This window comes from Octopus bimaculoides, chromosome 1, assembly GCF_001194135.2.
Source record: "Octopus bimaculoides isolate UCB-OBI-ISO-001 chromosome 1, ASM119413v2, whole genome shotgun sequence".
NCBI classification, from domain to species: domain Eukaryota; kingdom Metazoa; phylum Mollusca; class Cephalopoda; order Octopoda; family Octopodidae; genus Octopus; species Octopus bimaculoides.
Genome location: NC_068981.1, coordinates 72580343 through 72603236, shown reverse-complemented (window position 1 = coordinate 72603236; position 22894 = coordinate 72580343). Strand labels below are relative to the sequence as shown.

Genomic DNA, 22894 nt, shown 5'->3' with positions numbered 1-22894 from the left:
ATATATATATATATATATATATATATATATATATATATATATATATATACACACACATGCTTATAACTATGTATCCATATTTAAATCTATATTTATCTGTATGCGTGCGCGTGCGCGCGTTTGTATGTATGCACTATATAAATGGTCAGATGTAATAAATCATTGACATAACGGCAGGAAATAGGCCAAAATTTGTAGAACATAAGCAGAAGCAAATATAAATTTCTACATTTTTTTACTTCATTTAAAAATGCTTGGTGACATATATACTAATAAGCATTTCTTTACTATCCTTTCTCAGAAGTTGTCACCACAAGTCAACTTATGCACATTTCAACCAATTTTCAGGCAGAAGCAGCGTGACGCAGTGTGTGTCAAAACTAACACTTTGGATTACAAGTATATTCCAGCTGCTGGACTTCCACACAATATCCATGTCACCAGATTTATTTATTAAGCTTGAGTCGACCAGTTCCCCTCCCATGCTGCTTTTTTTAAATATATTTTTCCCATATTTTATATGAATGCTTTCATTCGAATTATCTCTCTTGTTTCTTCATTTTAGATTTTAAACTCTCTACTACACGGAGTTTGTATATACTAATTGCATGGATAACCACATTTATTCGAAGAGTAATCAAACTGTATCCTATATGTGAGAGAGTGTCGCATCTTATAAAATAATTCTGATAGCAGCAGTAGTAGTAGTAGTAGTAGTAGTAGTAGTAGTAGTAGTAGTAGTAGTAGTAGTAGTAGTAGTAGTAGTAGTAGTAGTATCTGCTAAATGTAATAACTAAACTTCAAAAACAGTATTACTGTTACAAATTTATCGAGAAAGTTATTTGATATATTTTATTAATTTCTTATATTTCACAAGCACTTACAGAGAATATTTACGAGGTAGTCCTTATAAGCATATCTCTTTCTGTAGCTGTAAACCTATAGAGACAATTGATTTTAAAAAAACCTACTACGTAACAAAGACTTATAGATATAAGAAGAAAGAGTGAACAAACGAAAAACGATGTAAGAAATCTATGTAAGATAAAGCTTTCAAATCAAATAAGAAAATGCTATTAATATTCACTTCGTACAATAAATTAGTTACAACTAACCCTACATCATTTCAAATACCGCTAGAGTAGAAGATAAGCTTTGCAACTTCGTTCTGATTTCTTGTTCTAACTCTTATATTTCAATTATTCCACTTAATGCTTCTGGAAAATGTGTAGACATAACAATGCCTATTAAACCACCATTTTGCAAACCAGAAATATTGATCACCTATTGATGTGTACATCTGATCAGGACATGTCAAATAATTGATGTGTTTATTGCACGTATGTGTGAGATGAATTATTTATCATTGGCGTAATTTGAGAAAGATTAATTGATTTCTAACGTAAGGAGAAAGCCATACATTATAACAATCACACTGATTCTCAGGACTTCACTGGTATTATTTTATCGACCCCAGAAGGATAAAAAGCCGACTTCGGTGGAATTGTAACTGTAGAAATAGATTGATGTAATATCCCTGTGGTTCTGTTGCAGAGGCAGAATACCAAGATATATTACATATGAATAACAGCCAAGAAGGGCGTTTCTTTGCAATGACTAGCCCTGCTAAAAAATACCAGTCGACTATCCATCAATGTATACTCTACCGTCTCAAAAAAGGAGGGACAGTATAATGTAGCTCTAAATATGTAATGTCCCACTGGATGATCATGGCTGGAACGTCTTTGATCATAAGCCAGCTCCGATAGGGCTGACCTAGGACTACAAATATCTTTGAATTCGAAGATTAATTATACTTGATACTTAATCTGATAAAGTTCGTATAGCTTAGTTCTATGCTCGCTGGAAACAAATTTATTTTACTTACACAACTAAATTACATTCAGAAAGGCATGATTGTTAATTTATTTTCATGTGTTCTTATAAATGTGAAGCTTTGTACGTAAGCAAAACGATCAATATTAATAGAACAACCTACTCACACTAGAAGTTCACGCTCAATTTTCTCACACGTCTATTAATCCTTAATGGATTCTTAAATTGATTGTGACACAAACTATTCTACTTTCAGTAAACGAATTCGTTTCAGTTTCACTCCTTAATTCAACGGAGTAATTCTTTAAAGTCTACCATGCTGTTTTAAATGTCTGAGCAATTTCACAAACATTTACTATTCCTTCAAGAAAAAATATATTAAACTTAAATATAATAGAAGGTTTTTATCTTTTACACGATCAAAGAAAATGAATGGGATAAAAATTCTGCATTGAATATGCTAACTAGTGTTCACATTTGATCTTAACTATTGAATTATGTATGCTCTTCAAAGACCATAAATCTCTTTATATTGCATTTAATTTTAAATTTATTTCTTAAATCAAAGCAGAGAATTTTTTTAATGATATTGGTAAATCTTACTCTTAACAGTTTGTTTTGATCCTAATTTCAGGTTTAAAATGTGGATTCAAAGGAATCAAAGCAACTTGGTATTTAGATTTAATGCACAGAAAGATATTCTTCAATTGTTGATAAATTGTATTTTCTGACTAAATACGAAAGAAAGGAATCGATATTTCTTTGTTACTGATATCAAGCTATACAAAATTAGTAACATTTACATATGAGAATAAACAATTATAGAGTAACATTATGCTTTAAAACATAATTTTCACCCGTAAATTATAATATGCAAATAATTAGACATTTAATAGGCGTGTAGAGACGGTTATTTTGCTTTGTTGCGTAAGCATCAGCGTACTCTAGTCATTTTAATTATTAATTCTGACCAGAATTCTAACGAATTCACAGATATACAGGATAAAGAGTGGTAAGATAACACACTTTCCTACTCCGTTATACATTTCAAATTTCCTTTAAAGAATGTTTTCTTAAATGGCAAACTTGGCATAAAATATAACAATAATGATTACGTGCATGTGTCATTTTTAGTTAAAAGAATAAACCTTTGAAAGATGCTAAACTTATGCTAAACAAGGTACCAACAAAGAGTCAGAGCTGTTTCTGTTGAAGTCATTGCCCACGGTAACAATAACACATGCAACGCAGCGTCGTTGACGAATCTATTTTAAAACAATAGGAAATGTACTAAAAGTAAAGCAATGATTTCTTTTATCGTCTCATGTTTTCCGATTTTTCTTATATTGCCACAAATGTTTAGTACACCACTGACAATGTTCTATTGATTATGGGGAGATAACAAAGTCAACCTGTATGATTTTGTATTATATGTAAACATATAATTAATTCTCAGAAGTCATTTTGTTGGACGAATTCTCAGAAGTCATTTTGTTGGACGAATTCTCAGAAGTCATTTTGTTGGACGCTTCATCGTTTCTACTACTCAATGCAATCATTAGAGTCAAAATAATTAATATCTTCAACATCTGAGTTATCTACGTTAATATTGATTTCTAACTTTGGCTCATCAACAAATTTCTGTACAGGGAATAAGATGTTTTGAATTGACTCCACTATACAATTTAAAAATCCTAATGGCATGAAAAGCAGTATAAATTATGGCGGAATTTCAACACGTTAGACAGTCGTAATAAATACGACGGGAGTCCATTTTGCTCGGAACTTCACTCTTTCTTGCCTTATCTGCCTATGTTAATATCGAATCTTGATAAAGGTGCTGAATGGTAAAAATCGTACAGTGAAATACTACATAGCAAGTAGTATTTAGCTTTGTCCTTCTATGTTCTGACTTTCAATATTACTGGAATCGAATTTCCTTTCCTAACCGGGATCTCAAAATCTCTAACGTTGCATATATGAAAGAAATTAATACTAATTCCTAATGTAGAATAATAAGAACTGCAATTTGTTTTGAAATTTTGAAATTTCTCGCATGTGTATATGGTCTAAAGATAATGATAGTGTATTGAACTCTCGATTATAAAGTCGCGGGTTCGATTCTAGGACTAGGTGTGGCCTTGAATCCTTAACTAAAGTATTTTAGTTCACATTTCTCTGATCTACTCATCTGAAATGAGTAACAGCAGAGTGTTGATGCGGCCTTCCCTCCCTTCAACTATCACATGTTCGATGTTTCGCTGACTGGCGGGTGGGAGGATCGAGAGAGTGTCTGAATCTCTTTGTGACTGTATAGGCATCTGAAACAAATTAACGTATGCGCAGTACATGTTATCTTCTCATATTTGCTTGTGAACGAAAGATTTGGTATAATACATTAGAAATTAGAGAATAAGCTGAAATAATGCATTTCTATAGTTTAATGTAAGTCAAGGCTAAATCAATCATTCATAAACAGTTGTTTCAAATCATTATGATTTCTTAACGTCTGTTGAATTTAGAGTGCTAGGCTTCACATTTATCCTAATACAATCAACTGAATTATATAGAGAAGGCAAATTATTTAAATGATCATCACAATTACAGTAATCGATTAGAAATATTCATTTTATAACGGAAACTGATAGCTTTATGTCCAAATGAGATAAACCAGAAAACTTTACGATCTCTCATTGATTTTCTTGGATTAAAAAGTCTCAAAAAGATACATTATGTCGTTAATAATTTCGTACACAATATTGCACCACACATGTATAAGGAAAAGGAAATAAGACTGGTTGACAGTTTTGTCTTTTTAAGTATATCAGAAGTGAAAATTTGCTTCAACTAGGAACGCGGAAAGAGCTTAAGCACTCGATTCATATGAAGCTTATATCTTGTTCAGGTTGCTCTCCATCTGGAAGTATTTTTGATTTATTTCTTGGATACAAGGTCACGATTCCACTGGGATGATTTGAGTTTGTGATGTGTATAACTATCTCATAGACATTAGTGAATTTAATGGAGCAAAATAAATCGCTTTGTAAACTTTTTTAATTGGTTTGAGGTTAACACAACTCAAACAGCATTCTACCATTGAAAATATTATTGAAAATATGTTATGAATAAATGAACGAAAAATAGTATAAAAAGTTAAAAACAAATAAGTTTCTGATCATTTATAAGTCAGAGAAAAACACATTAGTGTATAAATATTCAAAATTGATGCTTAGAAAATTGGTTCATTTAACAATTTCAAATGAATGAGCAATAATTTCTTGTTAACTATCATCATTTGGAATGTATAATTAAAATAAGATGAATTCGGCCTGGTCATCGACTTCTCATAAAAAATAAGCAGAGATTACAGTGGAAGAAGTAAATTAACAAATGTAATTAGTGTCTAATTTTCAAAATAATGATCAAAAATATTCAAAAATAATCTAGACTTAACTATGGTACTATGGTATGAAATTGGTATTTAATAAAATATATTATCTAATTGCACAGTATATAAATACTCAAATTATGGGGGTTTAGTTCACAGGTGATCTAAACGATTAGGTATGTTAGGTAAGTGGTGTAACGGATTACTGGGGCTCCAAGGTTATAGCCGTGACAGTAGTTATGGAGCCATTGCAGATTTTCGATACAGCAGATATATAGTTGTTAAATAGGACAGCAAACATTAAGGCAAGGAAAACATCTCAAGTCATATCCCAGAAACAGCTGTAAGATTTTGAATTTCTTCCTATAATAATATTGTATATGACTTGAGATGTTTGCCTTGCATTAATGTTTGCTGTCCTGTTTAACAATTGTGTGTGTGTGTGTGTGTGTGTGTGTGTGTGTGTGTGTGTGTGTGTGTGTGTGTGTGTGTGTGTGTGTGTGTGTGTGTGTGTATGTGTGTGTATTGTGTGTGCGCGCGCACGCGTGTGTGATCGCAACTGGTAAAGAAAAATGCATGAAGATATGCGGCTATATGTTTGTGTATCTTACAGATTTCGCTCTCTGTATCTCACCTGCTTAGCTTACATACACACATACGCGCACGCACACGCACACACACGCACACACACACACACACACACACACACACAAACACACGCACACACACATATATATCGGCAGAGAGATCGTCTTTGTGAAAAATGTCTCAAGAAAGGCAGTTTTGTATTCAGAGAACACGTTGATAATTGTTTGTGTGCTTGTATTGATATTTCTGTTCGGTTAAGTTTGATGAAACACACAGATCTTTGACGTGGGAACGAATAAATATATCAGTTGATCCATTGATCGACGAACTGAAATAACGACACTAAAAGTATTAAATATAAGGCAAGAAATGGAATTTGATCGATGAGAATACAGTAGAATCACTTCAAAATTAATACTTCTCGCTATGATCAATAATAAAAGTCGATATAAGATATAACCCATTACGATAACGCATATCATAAAGATAACAGTAGCCATAACACTAAAATTATTATTCATTCTGGGTTGTTGAAAAGATCTCTTCTAAATTTTACAATTCGAGTACCTAATATCAGTAATATGGCCAATGATATAATTAGAAAGGTTTTGTTTAGAATTATCAGCTTCCGCTTCCGTGAATGTTTGGTAATAACTAGACAATATCGAAAACTTAATGGTTGGTGGGTCTGAAAATTTAGTTTAATTAGTAATTGTCGAATGTATCAAAAGCCATAATGGGTATGATATTCTAAATACGGATATATAGTGTACTTTGATAGCCCAAATAGTTTCTGAAAGGCAGTACGTATGCTTTTGACATAAAATATGATTAAAATTTCCAGTATTATAAATAAGAGTCAAAATTTAGATCATTTAGCACGCATCCAAAACTTTTTTGCTGCTATTATGTGATCGATTCGCTTTCTACTATTGTTAGATAAAGATTGAAATAATACTTGAGAGCATATGTCTATATACATAAATATGTAGTGGTGCCTATCTGTGTATTTGGGTTTACTCTAACTCCTCCCACACCATCCAACCGATTTTAATGATTTTTGGCACATAGATAGAACACATGTCCTGAAGTTCAAATAAGGCCGGGATTTATCAAAAACTCGATAATGCTCAGTTAGCATCGATTTTTGTGAGCTCAATCCGGCGTTTGAATGGAAATTCCCATAACGATGTTATTTTTCCTGTAGCTTTTCCATTTTTCGTCCGATTTTGATGAAAATCGATGATTGAGTGAGGTTCATAGCAGTGAGCTGATGTCAGTATATGCGTCAACAAAAAATTGATAATTCCCCCTGAGCAGTGGTTTTATAAAATCAATAGGCTTTATGCATGCAAATACCCATAGGGATTTTATTTTTTGCCGTAAATTTTATATTTTTTTATCCGATTTTAATGAAATTTGAGATGTAGGTAAATTTTGTGGTAGGGAGACGGTAAAGGTGCTTAATTCAAAAAGTCTTAGAGACATTTTGATCGATTTTGTAGAAATTTTACACGTGATTACAGTTCATGTCCATTAGTTGATGCAAACATGAAGAGTTGACAAAAAATCGATAATCGCGCATGAGCGGGAGATTTTAAGAAGTCAACAGGCTTTTTGCATGTAATTACCCATAGGATTAATATTTTATGCTGTAACTTTTACAGAATTCATCCGATTTTGATGAAATTTGACATTTAGATAAAGTTTATGGTCGGAGTCTTGTAGTAGAATTAAAATTAAACTGGTGAAAGGAAGAAATCGTCAAAATTTATTCACAATAAAATAATGAACTGATTTTGAAGAAAATTGATCCATGAGTAAAATTAAGCACTTCGACATATGAAACCTCGATTATTCATATAATGTATTGGGATTTAAAAGTCAATGGGATATTTTCATGTAAATGGTCACATGGATTCTATTTTATGACATAACCTTAACACTTTTCTTCGGATTTTGCTGAGATTGGACACACTGAACAATTTTGTACAGAGAGTAGCATTAAGGGGAGAGAAATAAACAAACACCACTCAACAGGTCGTTGTATACCCAAAAGTTTGACTGCGATTTCAGACGGTCCAGTATGTAGGAGTATGTCGAAAGCGTTAACCGGGTAAAATCCCTGCCAAACCAGATATAACATCTTAATGGATAATTGTTGGCCCGGGGAACATAGATTTCAATACAGGGTCAGAGGTGGGCTTAACTTCAACACAGAAAAGACGAGCAACGCCGGGTCCAACAGCTAGTTTTATCATATTCGTGTATCAATGATAGTTTACAATAATAGTTTCTATTAGAGTTTATCATGCAGTGGGTTACAAATCCAATACGTAATAGAGAACTATCTTTTCTAGACTGCTTTTGTAAAGAAGCCAAATTTAACTTGGGGCATCAACTAATATCCACTCTTTTTAATACGATAACTCCTGTATAACAGCATGTCGCTTTCTTTCTTCTCCTCTTGAGCTCAAAACTGCAGTTTCCCTTTCCTTATGACAATTACAGGCAGTCTATCGATCTTGCCCATGTTTGAACATCTCCAGTGTGTTGGATCGTTTGCATAATCTTCACGTTTTCTTCACTGTCTGTTGACAGACTCCAAGTCCTCCTGCAATGTTTGACGAGATATCCGTAATCTTCTCTGCATTTCTCCGCCGTTGGTGTCCATTTCAATGCTGTTTTTGTATACCCATTATGTGGCTACCGCAAGACGTAACCAGTCTTTCACTTTTATTTATTCTTATTCACTGCTATATTTTGTGAATTACTTGTTACCAACGCTGATCCACGCCCGATTCCTCCGATTCGGGTTTATCTTTCTTAACTATTTTCTTTTCTATGTAATGAGGAGTCCCTTCACAAAAATGTTAGATAAGAAAAGGAAATATCACTGTCATATGCTCCGCGTCTTAATTGGCACATAAATATTTTGAAGCAATTATCTACTTAACAAACATTCATAATTCTGGAACATTATTCAGCTATTTTCTTAGTATTTCACATATTTATTTCTTTATTGCCTACAGGGGGCTAAACGTAGAGAGGACAAACAAGGACAGACAAAGAGATTAAATCGATTACATTGACTCCAGTACTAACTGGTACTTATTTAATCGACCCCGAAAGGATGAAAGGCAAAGTCGACCTCGGCGGAATTTGAACTCAGAACGTAACAGCAGACGAAATACCGCTAAGCATTTCGCCCGGCGTGCTTACGATTCTGCCAGCTCGCCACCTTTGATATTTCATATATACAAAACTCAACACTGTACTTTGCCGTTGTTTACTATATTTGTTTTTCATATGTTTTTAATTCATTACGTCCTTAGGAAACCATATTTCAATTTTGCATTTAGGCACACATTTTTAACGTATCAGTTTAGTCTTATTCAGCCATTTTATAATAATAAAACAATTTTCGGGATACGCTAATGTATAACGTTTTGATGTGGCGTGTGTGTGTGTGTGTGTGTGTGTGTGTGTGTGTGTGTGTGTGTGTGCATGTTTGCCTGTATGTATAGATGTATATATGCATTATGAATGTCGGTTTGTATCTACGTACGTATGTGTGTAAATGTGACTGAGTACACTCATACATAAATACATATCTATATACATATATAAGCACATATGTTAATGCGCATAGATAGGTACACACACCAACAGCTGAAAGAAGGCGAGGAAATAACGGACTACGTGGTGACTAACATTTCAGGAGAAGTAACATGCGTAGGATGGACTGACTTAGTAAATTGCCGCCGAGGAAGTGGAGGAGGAAATGCTTGGAGTTCAGGAGCAAAAAGAAAGAGCTGTCATATAGAGGTCATGATAGTATTGATAAGAGTGAATATTAGTCGACTCGCAATATTTAATTTAGTATAATGTGGTAAGGTGGCAGAAACGTAAGAACACCGGGCAAAATGCTTAGCGGTATTTCGCCTGTCTTTATGTTCTGAGTTCAAATTCCGCCGAGTTCGACTTTGCTTTTCATCCCTTCGGGGTCGATAAATTAATTGCCAGTTGCGTACTGGCGTCGATTTTATCGACTGGCCCCTCCCACCAAAATTTCGGGTCTTGTACTTAGAGTAGAAAAGAATATTTAATTTAGTTTCTTTGAATAAAGCAGTCTTGCAAGTCTGTTTGTATTAAAAATTATATTGAATATGGAATCTGTAACTTGAATTTTGAATATCATATCATGCCTCGATACTGTGTGGACTGAGATTCCTGTTCACTGGATATTGATATTAGATAAAGTGTTAAGTACTTGTGGTATGCAAATTAGTAGACCGTGTTCTCTGTAGCTACTTGTTTCGTTGAGTATACAAACAGACTGACCGCTTGCTTTCTTGTGATGATGGTCAGAATGATGAAGACATCTCTGATGAGAACTCAATAAGGTTTGAAAATCTATTAAGGTGGTTCGTCGTTTTTTTTTTTTTTTCTTTAATCAATCTACGGAAAAATAGTTAAATTTACCCTGTTTATATATCTACTACTCAGATTACATACATGTTAAATTTGGAAGGGCGCTGAAGGGGTAATACCCTTTCAGCAAGGGAAGTAGCCATCATAGAATCTTTTGCTTGCTTATCCTCCCTTGCGTCGGAAACGTCATTTTCTGCTCAAAGCTTCATCCTTTGGCTTAGTCGCACCAAGATCATTCCAAATTAAAATCTACACGAAGATAGATGTTCCACATTCCAGAGAGACGGTCATGAAAAATAATCGTAAATTAACGCAATCTTCAAGGCGGCTTTCTTAACACCGGCAGATTAAGGCAGTACCTCGCCGATGGATACTTTATCAGGCGGTTCCCAATAATACGGACACCGGTAATCCTCTACAGCAGAACGTGTACCATGAAACTAAGATGTTATAAACGAAGATAATTTGGTTCTGATTATCACTGTCGATTATCGCTTCAGATCTATTCATGCGGAGCCTTCTTTTCCATGTTGATAGCAACTGAAATAATTGCTTGATGTGCTAATAGAAATTAAGGATGAAATATCCAGATAAAAATAATTTCTTTGTGCATATTTATATATAGTTTCATGATTAATATTCATGTTTGCAGGTCTCCTCAAGATATTTTAGTAACAGTAAAATTGTCAGAAAAGTAGCCTTCATATTTTTTCTCGTAAACTATATTATTCACCTCACGTAAACTATGTTAATGCAATATCAGTTATCGAGTTAGGTTGCATCTGTTCTTCTTGAGACTCCTATATACAATACAATGCCGATGACAGACAATCCGGTATCCTTTGCTTCTAATAGTCTTTTTATATTTAATATGTAATTTGTTAGGTATTTCTTTCCCAGTGTCGCACGTTGAAATATTATAGAACAAGCCAACCTAGGCAACATAAGAACCAGTATATAATCATCTGAATTGCTAAAAATATCAGCCAAGTTTCTCTCAACCCGCAAGCAACAAGATTCAAAAAGGCAAAATCGTAATAGGCAACGCAGTAACAGATAGATATCTTTAAAAGGATTGGATGATCCCGACTGAAATGCTTTTCGATGATTGGTTTACTCAGTCAGAGTTGATCTATGATTAGATATCACCACCATCAATACCACCAACAACAGAACAAAGTAAGAGGTGAGTTCTATACATTGGCTCAACCCAATAGAAAAAGCAGAGAAATATCAAATTACATCAAACCGTTTTAAAAAAAAAGGAAGGACAAATGAGAAAACGTAGAACAAAGAGATAAGTAGCTGTCTCTGGTAGTCGTTTTATCATAGAATTGCTAGCTCAGGAATGACATGAAGCTAAACAATAGCAGCATATAATATTAGCTATAACGATCTGTTTCTTAGATACTTCTGTAAGTATAGTATAAACCTTCCTTAAAGAATTTTCAAATCACCATGTTATTTCAGGTAATATATTCGAGTTAACAATCTCAAATCTAAGATTCTGCATATCCTATTGTTTTGTTTTTTCTTTATAGTATTGTTTATGAAAAGCAAGAAATATATTGTTTTCTACGGATAGGAGCTAACTTTGAAATCTTTTATCTATTGTCGTTACAGCTCAGTAGATCAAAAATGAAAGGAATAGCTGCCAATCCGAACTGAACCCCCTGATACAATCACACATTAAAAATCTTAACATTACCATTTAACAAAGGAATCATTATGTGGTTAAATGATTTGCTAGATATATCAGCCAAACACTGGCATCTTTATGAAGAACGATAATGTGGTCTAGAACTGAAATGCTCTATTCTTAAAAAGAAAAGATAGAATGTTAATGGCTAGAATGTATTTTTTATCATGTATCTGCTTGATCAATTCGGTTCTTGAGGCTAACATACAACGATAATACTTGACATTAAAAATATATCGGTGATTTGTTGATATTATCGCGTGATTTTCTGTTTTTAAATAATAGTGCAATCTTTAAATATTTAGTAGACCAGTAGATTAGTAAAAATAATAAAAGTAAGAAATTTTAAGTGAAATCAATTTAGAAAACTTACATAGAAAGAATATCGTAAAAATTATATAAAATGGTGTATGTTGGCTTGGTATAGGGATATCGTTGAAAATATATTTCGGAGAGTGATATTCATGGGCAAAGGGTGAACGCAACGTATCACTCTATCCTCAATTTATATACTTTTCTGTTCTTATAATATGTTTTGACAGCAATATTATACACATTTATTTTTACATTAATGATTCTTTGGAGCCGACTTAAATGTATATTTTTCAATGCTACAATGTACAAAAGAAGTAAGCTTGAGAAAATAGTGTGATATAAAGAAATAGAATAAAAACAACTGTCTGAATAAATAATGCTAGACAGGATATGACACGGCTAACGGAATCAACGAAACAAGAAAAAGGGGAAAACTAAAATCAGTAAAAAGGATAAATAAATAAAGAAAAAGTGAGTAGATTTCAGGATATATTGAAATAAATAAAAAAAAATAGGACGTAAAGAGGAACCTACTCCAATCTACTATAAAAATGAAGCCTACAAAAACAAAATTTGGACGAAAATTCACAAGAATAAAAACAATGCATTTTCAAATATTATAGTAAGTAGAAAGAATATTGTAAATGAAAAAAAATGCATATATATTGGGTAAGAAAAAATACGCAGAGAAGACTTATAAAGAATATGAAAACAATCAAAAAAATATTTCAGTGAATAAAGAAACAGAACATGAGATGCAGTATAGGGAAGTATACAATAGGAATTGTTACTATGTATAAAACAAGAAACTAGATAATAATAATAATACTGAGTGAATGAGAATGAAGAGGAAGGCAGCAATGACGACACAACGATACAACGACAATGTTTCATTAAGGAAAATGGAAGAAAATACCGCTTCCAAAAATATAAAAGTATATAAAACACAGGTTAAGTAATATAACTTAATTGAATGATGTCAACACTTTTTATGATAAAGGCATTCAATATGACTTCATGACAGAGAATAGAAGATCAGATGGTTTTCAAATGGAAAAGAAAAGATATATAAACTTATCGATATTGTAATCCATGGAAATATAAGAATCGGGTTCAATGAACAAGGAAATAATAGAACGGAAATAAAAAAAAAAAAAAAATAAAAGAACTGGAATTCAAAACATGAGAATATTAGAATTGGGACTAAAATACTTAAGAATGTTAAAATTAGGCTCAATGAATTTAGAAATTCTAGAATGAAGATCGGAAAACGTGGAAATACAGGCTAAGAACTAAGATAATGGAACTTGAACTTGCAGCAAGAATCATGAAAATAACACAACTGCCATCACCAAATAAGGAAATACGCAAACTTTGATCAAAGAACATAGAAATACGAGAATAGAACCAAGAAACGTGAAATAAATTGAAATTAGATTTTGGAACACAGAAAAAGAACTGGGATCAAAAAATATGAAAATAATAAAATAGAAATACTAGGGTTTGGACTGAATAATATGTAAAGCATAGGATTAGGATCAAGAATCTTAAAAATACTAGAAATGGGATCATGGAAATAAACGAACTGGCATCCCGAATCATAGAAATCCTAGAAATGGAATCGAAGAGGATGGAAATTCTAGATTTAACGCCAATGATCATATAAATTCTGCGAGTGTAATCAGGAAATATGAAAATATTGGAATTTCGATAATAGAAATACTAGAACTGAGATGAACTTAGGAATACTAGAATTGGGATCAAGGGACATGAAAGCGTTGAAAATATCAGATATTGCTACTAAATTAACTGTGAATAAAAACAAAATTGTTGTTTTAACACCAAATTTTAAGAAATATTTCGAAACGATCTTTTCCTGTTGACGTTGCTTAATCCCAGGTCAACCCTGATAAAGAAAACTTATGAACAAATAATCCCCGCCTAGACCACCTCGTCTTTTTGCATGGTTGATTCTCTTTCGTGCAACTAAAGGGAGATTTTACTGTTATTTGTAACAAGACAAGCGATTGCGTTAAGGTTTCTCCGTTAGATCTAGACAAATGTAGGTTACTTATTTAATACTCAGAAAAACGCTTTAAATAAAACATCATAAAATGCTTTGGAACTGAATATTAATAGAATTAATTCGCTCCCCGATTGTACCAGCCTCTGATGTAAGAACTAAAGACTGAGAAACAAATAATGGAGGAGGAGTTAGAAGAGGAGAGAGAAAGGAAGAGATTGGTAGGGTTTAGGTAGAGATTATGGTATGTAATGATGTTTGCAGCAGGGATGATGGAATCATTGTCACAATTGTAATAACACAAAGAGTCAATGAATCCCAATACCATACTGATATGTAACTACCAACTCCCATACAAATTCCGCGATTTTTTGCAAAGCTATGAGGTTATTGCATGTTTAGAGAGAACCATAGACTTCATAATTTCCCTTGAAATTATATAACTGAGATGGCGTAGAGTCTATGGAGATAATATTGACATTGGGTATAACATTGTTAAAAACTATATTCTTTCTTATAGACTTAGCACCGGTTAGGCCTTAAGAGTTATTATCCATCATTTTTATCTATGATCTACATGAAAAAGTAAAAATGTTCTAGAAAAGCCATATACACCAGTTCACTTCTTTCCATCTTCCCCATTATGACAATGTAATTAAATGATCAAAAACGTGTTCAAAGAATAATGTATATATCAAACGTTTTAGTCGTAACGGTGAAGCATAATCATAGACATTGTCTATTATATTATTCTGATCCAGCACGACTACATCGGTAACATCCATAATTACATGTCAAAGAAAATGCATATAACTGTATATGAACTCCCAATCTCATTGGACGAAGTATAGCGACTACCGTATTATCTATCTATCAATCTATCTATCTATCTATCTATCTATCTATCTATCTACACACACATGTATACGTATGTGTGAGCTTGCGTGTGCGAGCGGGTGTGTCACTTAAATAAACATTTACTTTTCAGTCAATAGTCTTACGAATATTATGAATAATATAAATGTATCTATAATAGATTATGTCTCCGGTATCGTTCCGTGGTTTATTAGTCAATCCTCTTACGAATAGATGTAATGTATATAATATATTAGGTATTTGATTTCGTTCCATTGTTGTGTATTGCATACGTAGGTCGTAACAGAATGATAATATAGATTTATTAATTCAGAAGGCTGGAAGATAAACTTGGTCTCTGAAAAACAAGACAAGATGAGTATATAGTGGACTTCTACAATTAAAATAGAAATTGAATTGTAAGAAAACACGATCATGCAATAAAATATTTTCATGTCAGCCAGAAGTTGAAAGATAACAAAGTTCTTTATAATTTTAAATTGGAATCAAATGATATGTTTTGCAATAAATCATATGTTATTCTAAATGGGAAGACAAGGTGTGAAGTTATTTATATTGCAAAATATTGAAATATGAGCATGACAAAAAATACTGCAGCCAACAATTGATATGAGTGAACAGAGCGTAGGAAAACGAGGTACAGCACCAAGGCAAAAGCTCAAATTAAAGCATTCTTGATCGCTTCGTGTAAGAAAACACCTTCAAGTGAAACTACAAAATAGGTTAATAAAATAGATCATTAAAATATACAGCAGAATATCCTCTTTTCCTAACTCATTAGTATTAGACAAAAACTGCATCTACAAACAGGTATGATGAAGTTTATCGTTGCTTTTAAAATACTAAGATAATAGGTCACTATAAGAAAGTGTCTGAAGCTAATAACATGAACTAAATAGAAATCATTTTGATATATTTAGAAAGCGTTATCGAAGATACAGAGACAAAAACATCTTGACATTTCAACGCTCATCGGAGCAGAAAATGAATAATATTCTTCCAAAACAACTGGAAGAAAATTCACAAATAATTATTTGGATTCAAAACATAATACAAAGTACACTTCAAGGAATTTTATTTATTTGTTTATTTATTTATGTTCCTATAGAATTATTTTAGGGTGATTCAAAAAGAATATTTTCTTGACATTGTGAATTGGCATGTTATAGAAAATGGCCACATTTTCAATTTAGAGATCTTTTATTATATGAGCGTGTGCGCCTTTTTATTCACAGCGTTGGCAAGCATTGGCAAAATATGTAGTGATCCCACGATTCATGGATAGATACTCACATCCCAAAACGTGTTGTGTATGCACGCAGATATCCACGAACACAATAGTCATGGAAGCCCTGCACACATCAAATATAGAATATTATCAATATATTGATATTTTTGAAAACCAAACAATTATAAAGATATGGTCTCTAATATATCAATACATTATTCGTGATATATCACGTTAAAGTCGTATGATCATAGAGGACATAAATCCAATTTTGCTGCAAGGGTGCTTTAAGGTGTAAAACTGATACAAGTAAAATGAAATAGCTTCAACAGGTAACTGAATCCGAATCGGGTTGCCAGAAAGCTGATTAGCTGAAACGTTCCTGGCTTTAAAGGTGTCGCGAAAAGTCTGGTTGGAGGCCCAACCTTCCGAGTTCTTTTATAGGGCTTAGAAAGACTGAAAAAACGTTGCAGTAAGTGTGTGAATCTGACAGGGGAATGGTTTATAAAACCATAATTAATTGATCGTGTATTTTCTATTTCCCACAGCAGGGGACTTTTCAGTACCCCATCGTATATGAAAACACTTTCCCTCGCCAGAATGTTGTGGAGATGTTTTGTGTTTATATCATATCTTCCTATGAATATCGAAAGTCTGCGAATATAAAGTCTTTCAACTTGAACTGCAGTCCAAATCTGACTCTTAGATTTAGTGCTCTAGTACGTAACTTGTTACTCCAAGGTACTTTTACTATTTTACTTGTTTCAGCCATTTGACTGCGGCCATGCTGGCCTTTAGTCGAGCAAATAGACCCCGGGACTTATTCTTTGTAAGCCTAGTACTTATTCTATCGGTCTGTTTTTGCCGAACCGCTAAGTTACAGGGACGTAAACACACCAGCAGCGGTTGTCAAGCAATGGTGGGGGGGACAAACACAGACACACAAACACACAAACATAAATATATATATATATATATATATATATATATATATATATATATATATATGTTTATATATATGTATATATATATACACACATACACATATATGTATACGCATTGAGAGAGAGACACATACATATGCATGCATATATGTGCGTTTGCACTCTACGGTGTCGTTATCTGTGTGTATGTGCGCGCGCGTGCACGTGCAAACACGCACGTATATAAGTACATAAATGCTTTCAAAAGATTTTTTTAAAATTTCTAGGTACAATCTGATTATTTGAAACATGATTTTCTTGAATGGAAAATGATTTATTGTATTAAAAATATTGTTAAAAAGTTTTTAAACTTTCGTTTTTGAAAGGCTGAAAATAGCCATAAAATGCTCACACATCCGGTCTGTGTTGATGTGCCCTTTTTCACAAATTTTCGTTCATACTCTTTTAAATTTAAATTTAAGATGGAGAGGTGTGGAGTCATAACGTAGACTCACTAGTTACAGCATAACTATGTCATTCTATCTTATACAACTTTTGAAAACCATGAAATTGTGAAACCAATTAAATTTAATGCAAATAAATCTTCTTAAAGACTTCAAATGCATTTTCAATTTCATTTCTTTAATCTCCTACAAGCATGAAAAAGGAAAAGAACTTATGTTGCTATATATATATATAGATACAAATATGTATATAAATGTATATAGGTGCGTGTGTGTGTGTGTTTGTGCATGTGTGCATATGTGTGTGTGAGTATGCATGTGTGTGTGTGTGTGTGTGTGTGTGTGTGTGTGTGTGGTGTATGCGTGTAAGTGTAAAGCAGTCAAAATCAGTAGCCGTCGAAGGCCGTACATGCATAGTGATACATCCGACCACTTCATTCCATTTTTCTTGGTCATCTGCCAACTTCAACTTTACAAATCATCTTCTTCCATGTCGATTTCTCGATGTGGTTCAACAACTACGATCTTGTCACTGCTATCGAGAACTTGTCTATACATGACCATGGCTAAATCACATCATTTTTCACCTACTAATAACCGTGAGAAGAGTTTCGTGATTTGCAGTCATTTCTGTTATTTCATAGACTTTATAGACACACACACACACACACACACACACACACACACACACATACACACACACACACACACACGCATGCACACATGCTTTTGCATATACATTGTATTATATTATTTTATATTAAATTGTAAACATACATACATACATAAATGCATATATGTATATATATAAATACATACATACAAACATATATACAAGTGCACGTGATGAAGATAGATGTTACGACAGCACTACGTACTTATAGTCTGCATCATAGTCTAAGTGGATGTGTATTCCGTTTGCACTTTAACTATTAACATAATGCCCCAATATGGTGTTGACTGCGACATGCTGGATCTTTCAACAACTGACGTATTCCACTTAAAAAGGGTGTTTACTTGCTCAGATTCACTAACAAAACTTGGATGGAGCCGCGTTTGTGGTAGAAGGCACTTGTTTCCCAAAGTGCCGAGCAGTGGGATCAAACTCAGGACGGCATTATTCCTAAATCATGCATACGCACCTACATATCAGCACATCCACAAACACTCCTCACACACACACACACACACACACACACACACGCACACACACACGCACACACACGAGCGGGCGCGCGCAGACATTCATCACAAGACATGCACAAATATACACGCTCAAACAATCCCATACCACACATACACAAACGTGTGTGTATGAGTTTCTATTTATATATATATATATATATAGATAGATAGATAGATAGATAGATAGATAGATAGATAGATAGATAGATCGATAGACAGATAGATGGATAGGTAGGTAGGTAGGTAGGTAGGTAGGTAGGTAGGTAGATAGATAGATAGATAGATAGATAGATAGATAGATAGATAGATCATGTGTTTAACATCCGTAATATATATTTGTATGTGTGCGTCTATATATAGATAAGTATGTATGTGTTTGTGTATGTATTTGTTTGTGTATGTATTGTGTGTATATGTATGTATCAATGTATGTATGTATGTATGTATGTATGTATAATACGGAAAGGAAAATGACAGTGGGAATAGAAATGGGGAGTGCAGTACAAATATCTACGGCCCTCGGCGGACACAGCTGACCATGAAGATACACCTGAAACGAGCAAGGTGTAAATAAATTCCACCCTCTATCCCCACTCTACCCATACCACTGATGTTGTACAAAGGTAAACCAAAGCGCAGTGAAACACAATATAGCATTAGTATCGTCACAGGCGAACTCAGAACAAACGAGGCCGGAACAAACACGGCAACTTATGTTGGCCGAAACTCTATCGATTCCGCCAATCAAACCCCGATTTAGACTGCTGCATGTATTTTATCGATCCCGAAAGAAAAGAAAAAAAAAAGAAAAAAAGAAAATTCAGTTCCAGAAGGAGAAGGATTTGAACTCAAACACAAAAAGCCGGGGCAGCAATATTTCGATTTTATTATTATTAATTTCAAATTCTGTTGAGATTGACTTCCTCTTAATCTTTGGATAAAGTAAGTTGAACACTAGGGACAATGTAATCGACCTACAGCATCCCCGGATATCGCTGGCCTCGTGTCAATATTTTAAACCATTATCATCATTATTATTATCATTACTGTTATTGTTGCTGTTGTTGTCGCTGCTGCTGCTGCTGTTGTTGTTGTTGTTGTTGTTATTGCTGCTGCTGCTGCTGTTGTTGTTTACTTTTAATCTGAATGTTTGCTACAATCACTTGCCGAGACACCCAAGTGATTGTAACAAACATTAGTATTATTATTGTTACTATTATTATTATTATTATTATTATTATTATTATTATTATTATTATTATTATTATTGTTCAGTAGTTTTATTTTTATAACGTGCTTTCACTTCACTACCGAGCGCAGCTCTGCACACCTTGGGTATGTGCTGTGGTTTGCTGTGGTGCTCTTATGGTTACTGTATTGAAAGTGTTTTGCGTAGGATGTGTGCAGTACCCAGTAGTGCAATTTTCTGGATGTTATATATATTTGTAAGTCCTGGTGTTTTTGTTATGTATTTGTCTGAATATACCTAAGGCACCTACTATAATAGGAATTGTTTCTGTTTTTAGATTCCACATTCGAGTTACCTCTATTTCCAGGTCTTTATTATTATTATTATTATTATTATTATTATTATTATTTTTCACTCAGATGTCAATAACAATATAATGAAATACGTTAGTTTGCTTACCTTCTGGATAATGATTTTACTGGTTTAGTCGCCATCCCGATCTTTCTATGGAAGTTTTTCTATGCTCTGAATAGGCGTGTGTGTGTGTGTATGTGTGTGTGTGTGTGTGCGTGTGTATGTGTTTGCGTGTTTGTTTGTTTTGTTTATTTATATGGCTTCATATAATTGTTTCTTGTTTTCGTTCTTTTTCCATCGCTAGTATGTGTAGTCCTTCCTATACAGAGAGCTTAGTTGTTGTGTTGGAACTGGCGGTAGGATTCCACGTTTAATCATACCAACAACACACAAACACATACAACAAATGCACACACACACACACACATACGCACACGCACACCAACTAACACTTACATCAGCCGGCGGCGACACCAATACCAACGCAAGCACCACTTGTAACAACAACAACAAGGTTAACAACGAAGGTAGCAACAACAAAGTAAAATTCACCACCAACACTACTAACCAACGCGAAATATGCCCGTCTCCACAGCGAGATCCGGAACTAATGTAGTTTACAAATAATATTAAGCGTACAGTTACGTACGGCAACATTTGAGCACATGCATGGCATGGCGTGCGTGCGTGCGTGCGCGTGCGTGCATGTGTGTGTGTGTTTGCGGGAATGGAGGTGGGGTGAGGCTGTTGCACGTGCTTTGTATGCGTGTGTATGCATATGCACACGTACGTATATCGATGTGTGCGTCCGTGTGCGCGTACGTATGTATGTGTTTATATGTGACTGCGTATTATGTGTGTATGTGTAAGTACATAGGTGCGTGTGCGCGTGCGTGTTGGATATATCTGTGTATGTATCTGTAAACTTTTATCCTTTTATTATATACGCATGAATGCATGCATTTGCGTAATCATATACGTTTGTACGTATGTACGCATATGTATGTTTGTGTTTGTGCGTACGTATGTACGTTTGTTTATATATAAAGTACAGTCTTACTTGCAAAAAGGACGTGTGCGTTCAATGATGTAATAATACAAAGAATATATATGCATGTATACACACATATATGTATATACTTACATCTACATGTGTATATAGATGCATATCAGGGTACAGGACGTTATATATATATTTCTCTGTATATATGTATGTATGTATGTATGTATGTATGTATGTATGCTTGAACGTGTGTATGTATGTATGTGTGTATGTATGTATGTGTGTATGTATGTATGTATGTATGTATGTATGTATGTATGTGTATTTGCGTTCTATTTACAAGATCGTTGAACAACTTTTTCGAAACAGATGAGAAAGCAAGACGGAAAATAAACGAGAAGATGACGAATAATGAAAATAAGAGCATGTGAAAGAGAGAGAGAGAGAGAGAGAGAGAGAGAGAGAGAGAGAGAGAGAGAGAGAGAGAGAGAAGCCGAAGCAGAGAAGGAGAGAGAGGGACAGGGAGAGAAAAAGTGACAGACAACGACAAAGAAAGACTGAGAAACAGAAGAAAGTTCATCAAATATACAGTTGCCAACCGACCAGCCAGCCAACCATGCAAGAGCCGGCTACTTGGATTACAGTAAATAAACCTCACTTGTACAGTAGGTGAAATATAGCTTCTGTTCATACTGTCACTGATTGCAATAATAACAGCAACGACGGTAACAATTACGATGACGACGACATGACGACGTTTTGAACGGCGTAGTCTCTATGAGGTCGCTCGATTTATTAGTAATAGCAGCTAAATTCCTTTAATTCGTTATTCTCTATATCGTTGTCTTAAACAGAAGAAAAACATACTGGATACTGTAGTTGTAAATATACGAAAAAACAGATAGAATGGTCACGGCTAGAATGTTGTCATCGATTATATATGTCTACTCGACTGGGGCTGGACTGGTGACTTAAGCAGCACCGGCACTTATATAGCAACGAATCATAAACATTAGAAATTATTTTTTACATAGGCGCAGGAGTGGCTGTGTGGTAAGTAGCTTGCTTACCAACCACACGGTTCCGGGTTCAGTCCCACTGCGTGGCACCTTGGGCAAGTGTCTACTACTATAGCCTCGGGCCGACCAAAGCCTTGTGAGTGGATTTGGTAGACAGAAACTGAAAGAAGCCCGTCGTATATATGTATATATATATATATATATGTGTGTGTGTGTGTTTGTGTATGTGTTTGTTCTCCCACCAACGCTTGACAACCGATGCTAGTGTGTTTACGTCCCCGTAACTTAGCGGTTCGGCAAAAGAGACCGATATAATAAGTACTAGGCTTCCAAAGAATAAGTCCTGGGGTCGATTTGCTCGACTAAAAGG

General features: G+C 34.1%; 1 protein-coding gene across 4 annotated transcripts in view; it reads right to left on the bottom strand.

Annotated features, from left to right (window-relative positions):
• LOC106871880 (protein-glutamine gamma-glutamyltransferase K) overlaps nucleotides 1–22894 on the bottom strand; it is a 427287-nt gene that overhangs the window by 289781 nt on the left and 114612 nt on the right. The window contains exon 1 of one of the 4 annotated variants that reach the window (XM_014918631.2): nucleotides 20608–21427. The exons of 2 other annotated variants lie outside the window; for them this stretch is intronic. Coding sequence is in view for 1 of the 2 variants with exons in the window: in XM_014918632.2 (XP_014774118.1) it covers nucleotides 20608–20642 (35 nt within the window). In the remaining variant the exon portion in view is untranslated. Of the gene's footprint in view, nucleotides 1–20607; nucleotides 21428–22894 lie in introns of those variants that run through there. One more of the 4 variants, XM_014918632.2, reaches the window with a different exon arrangement.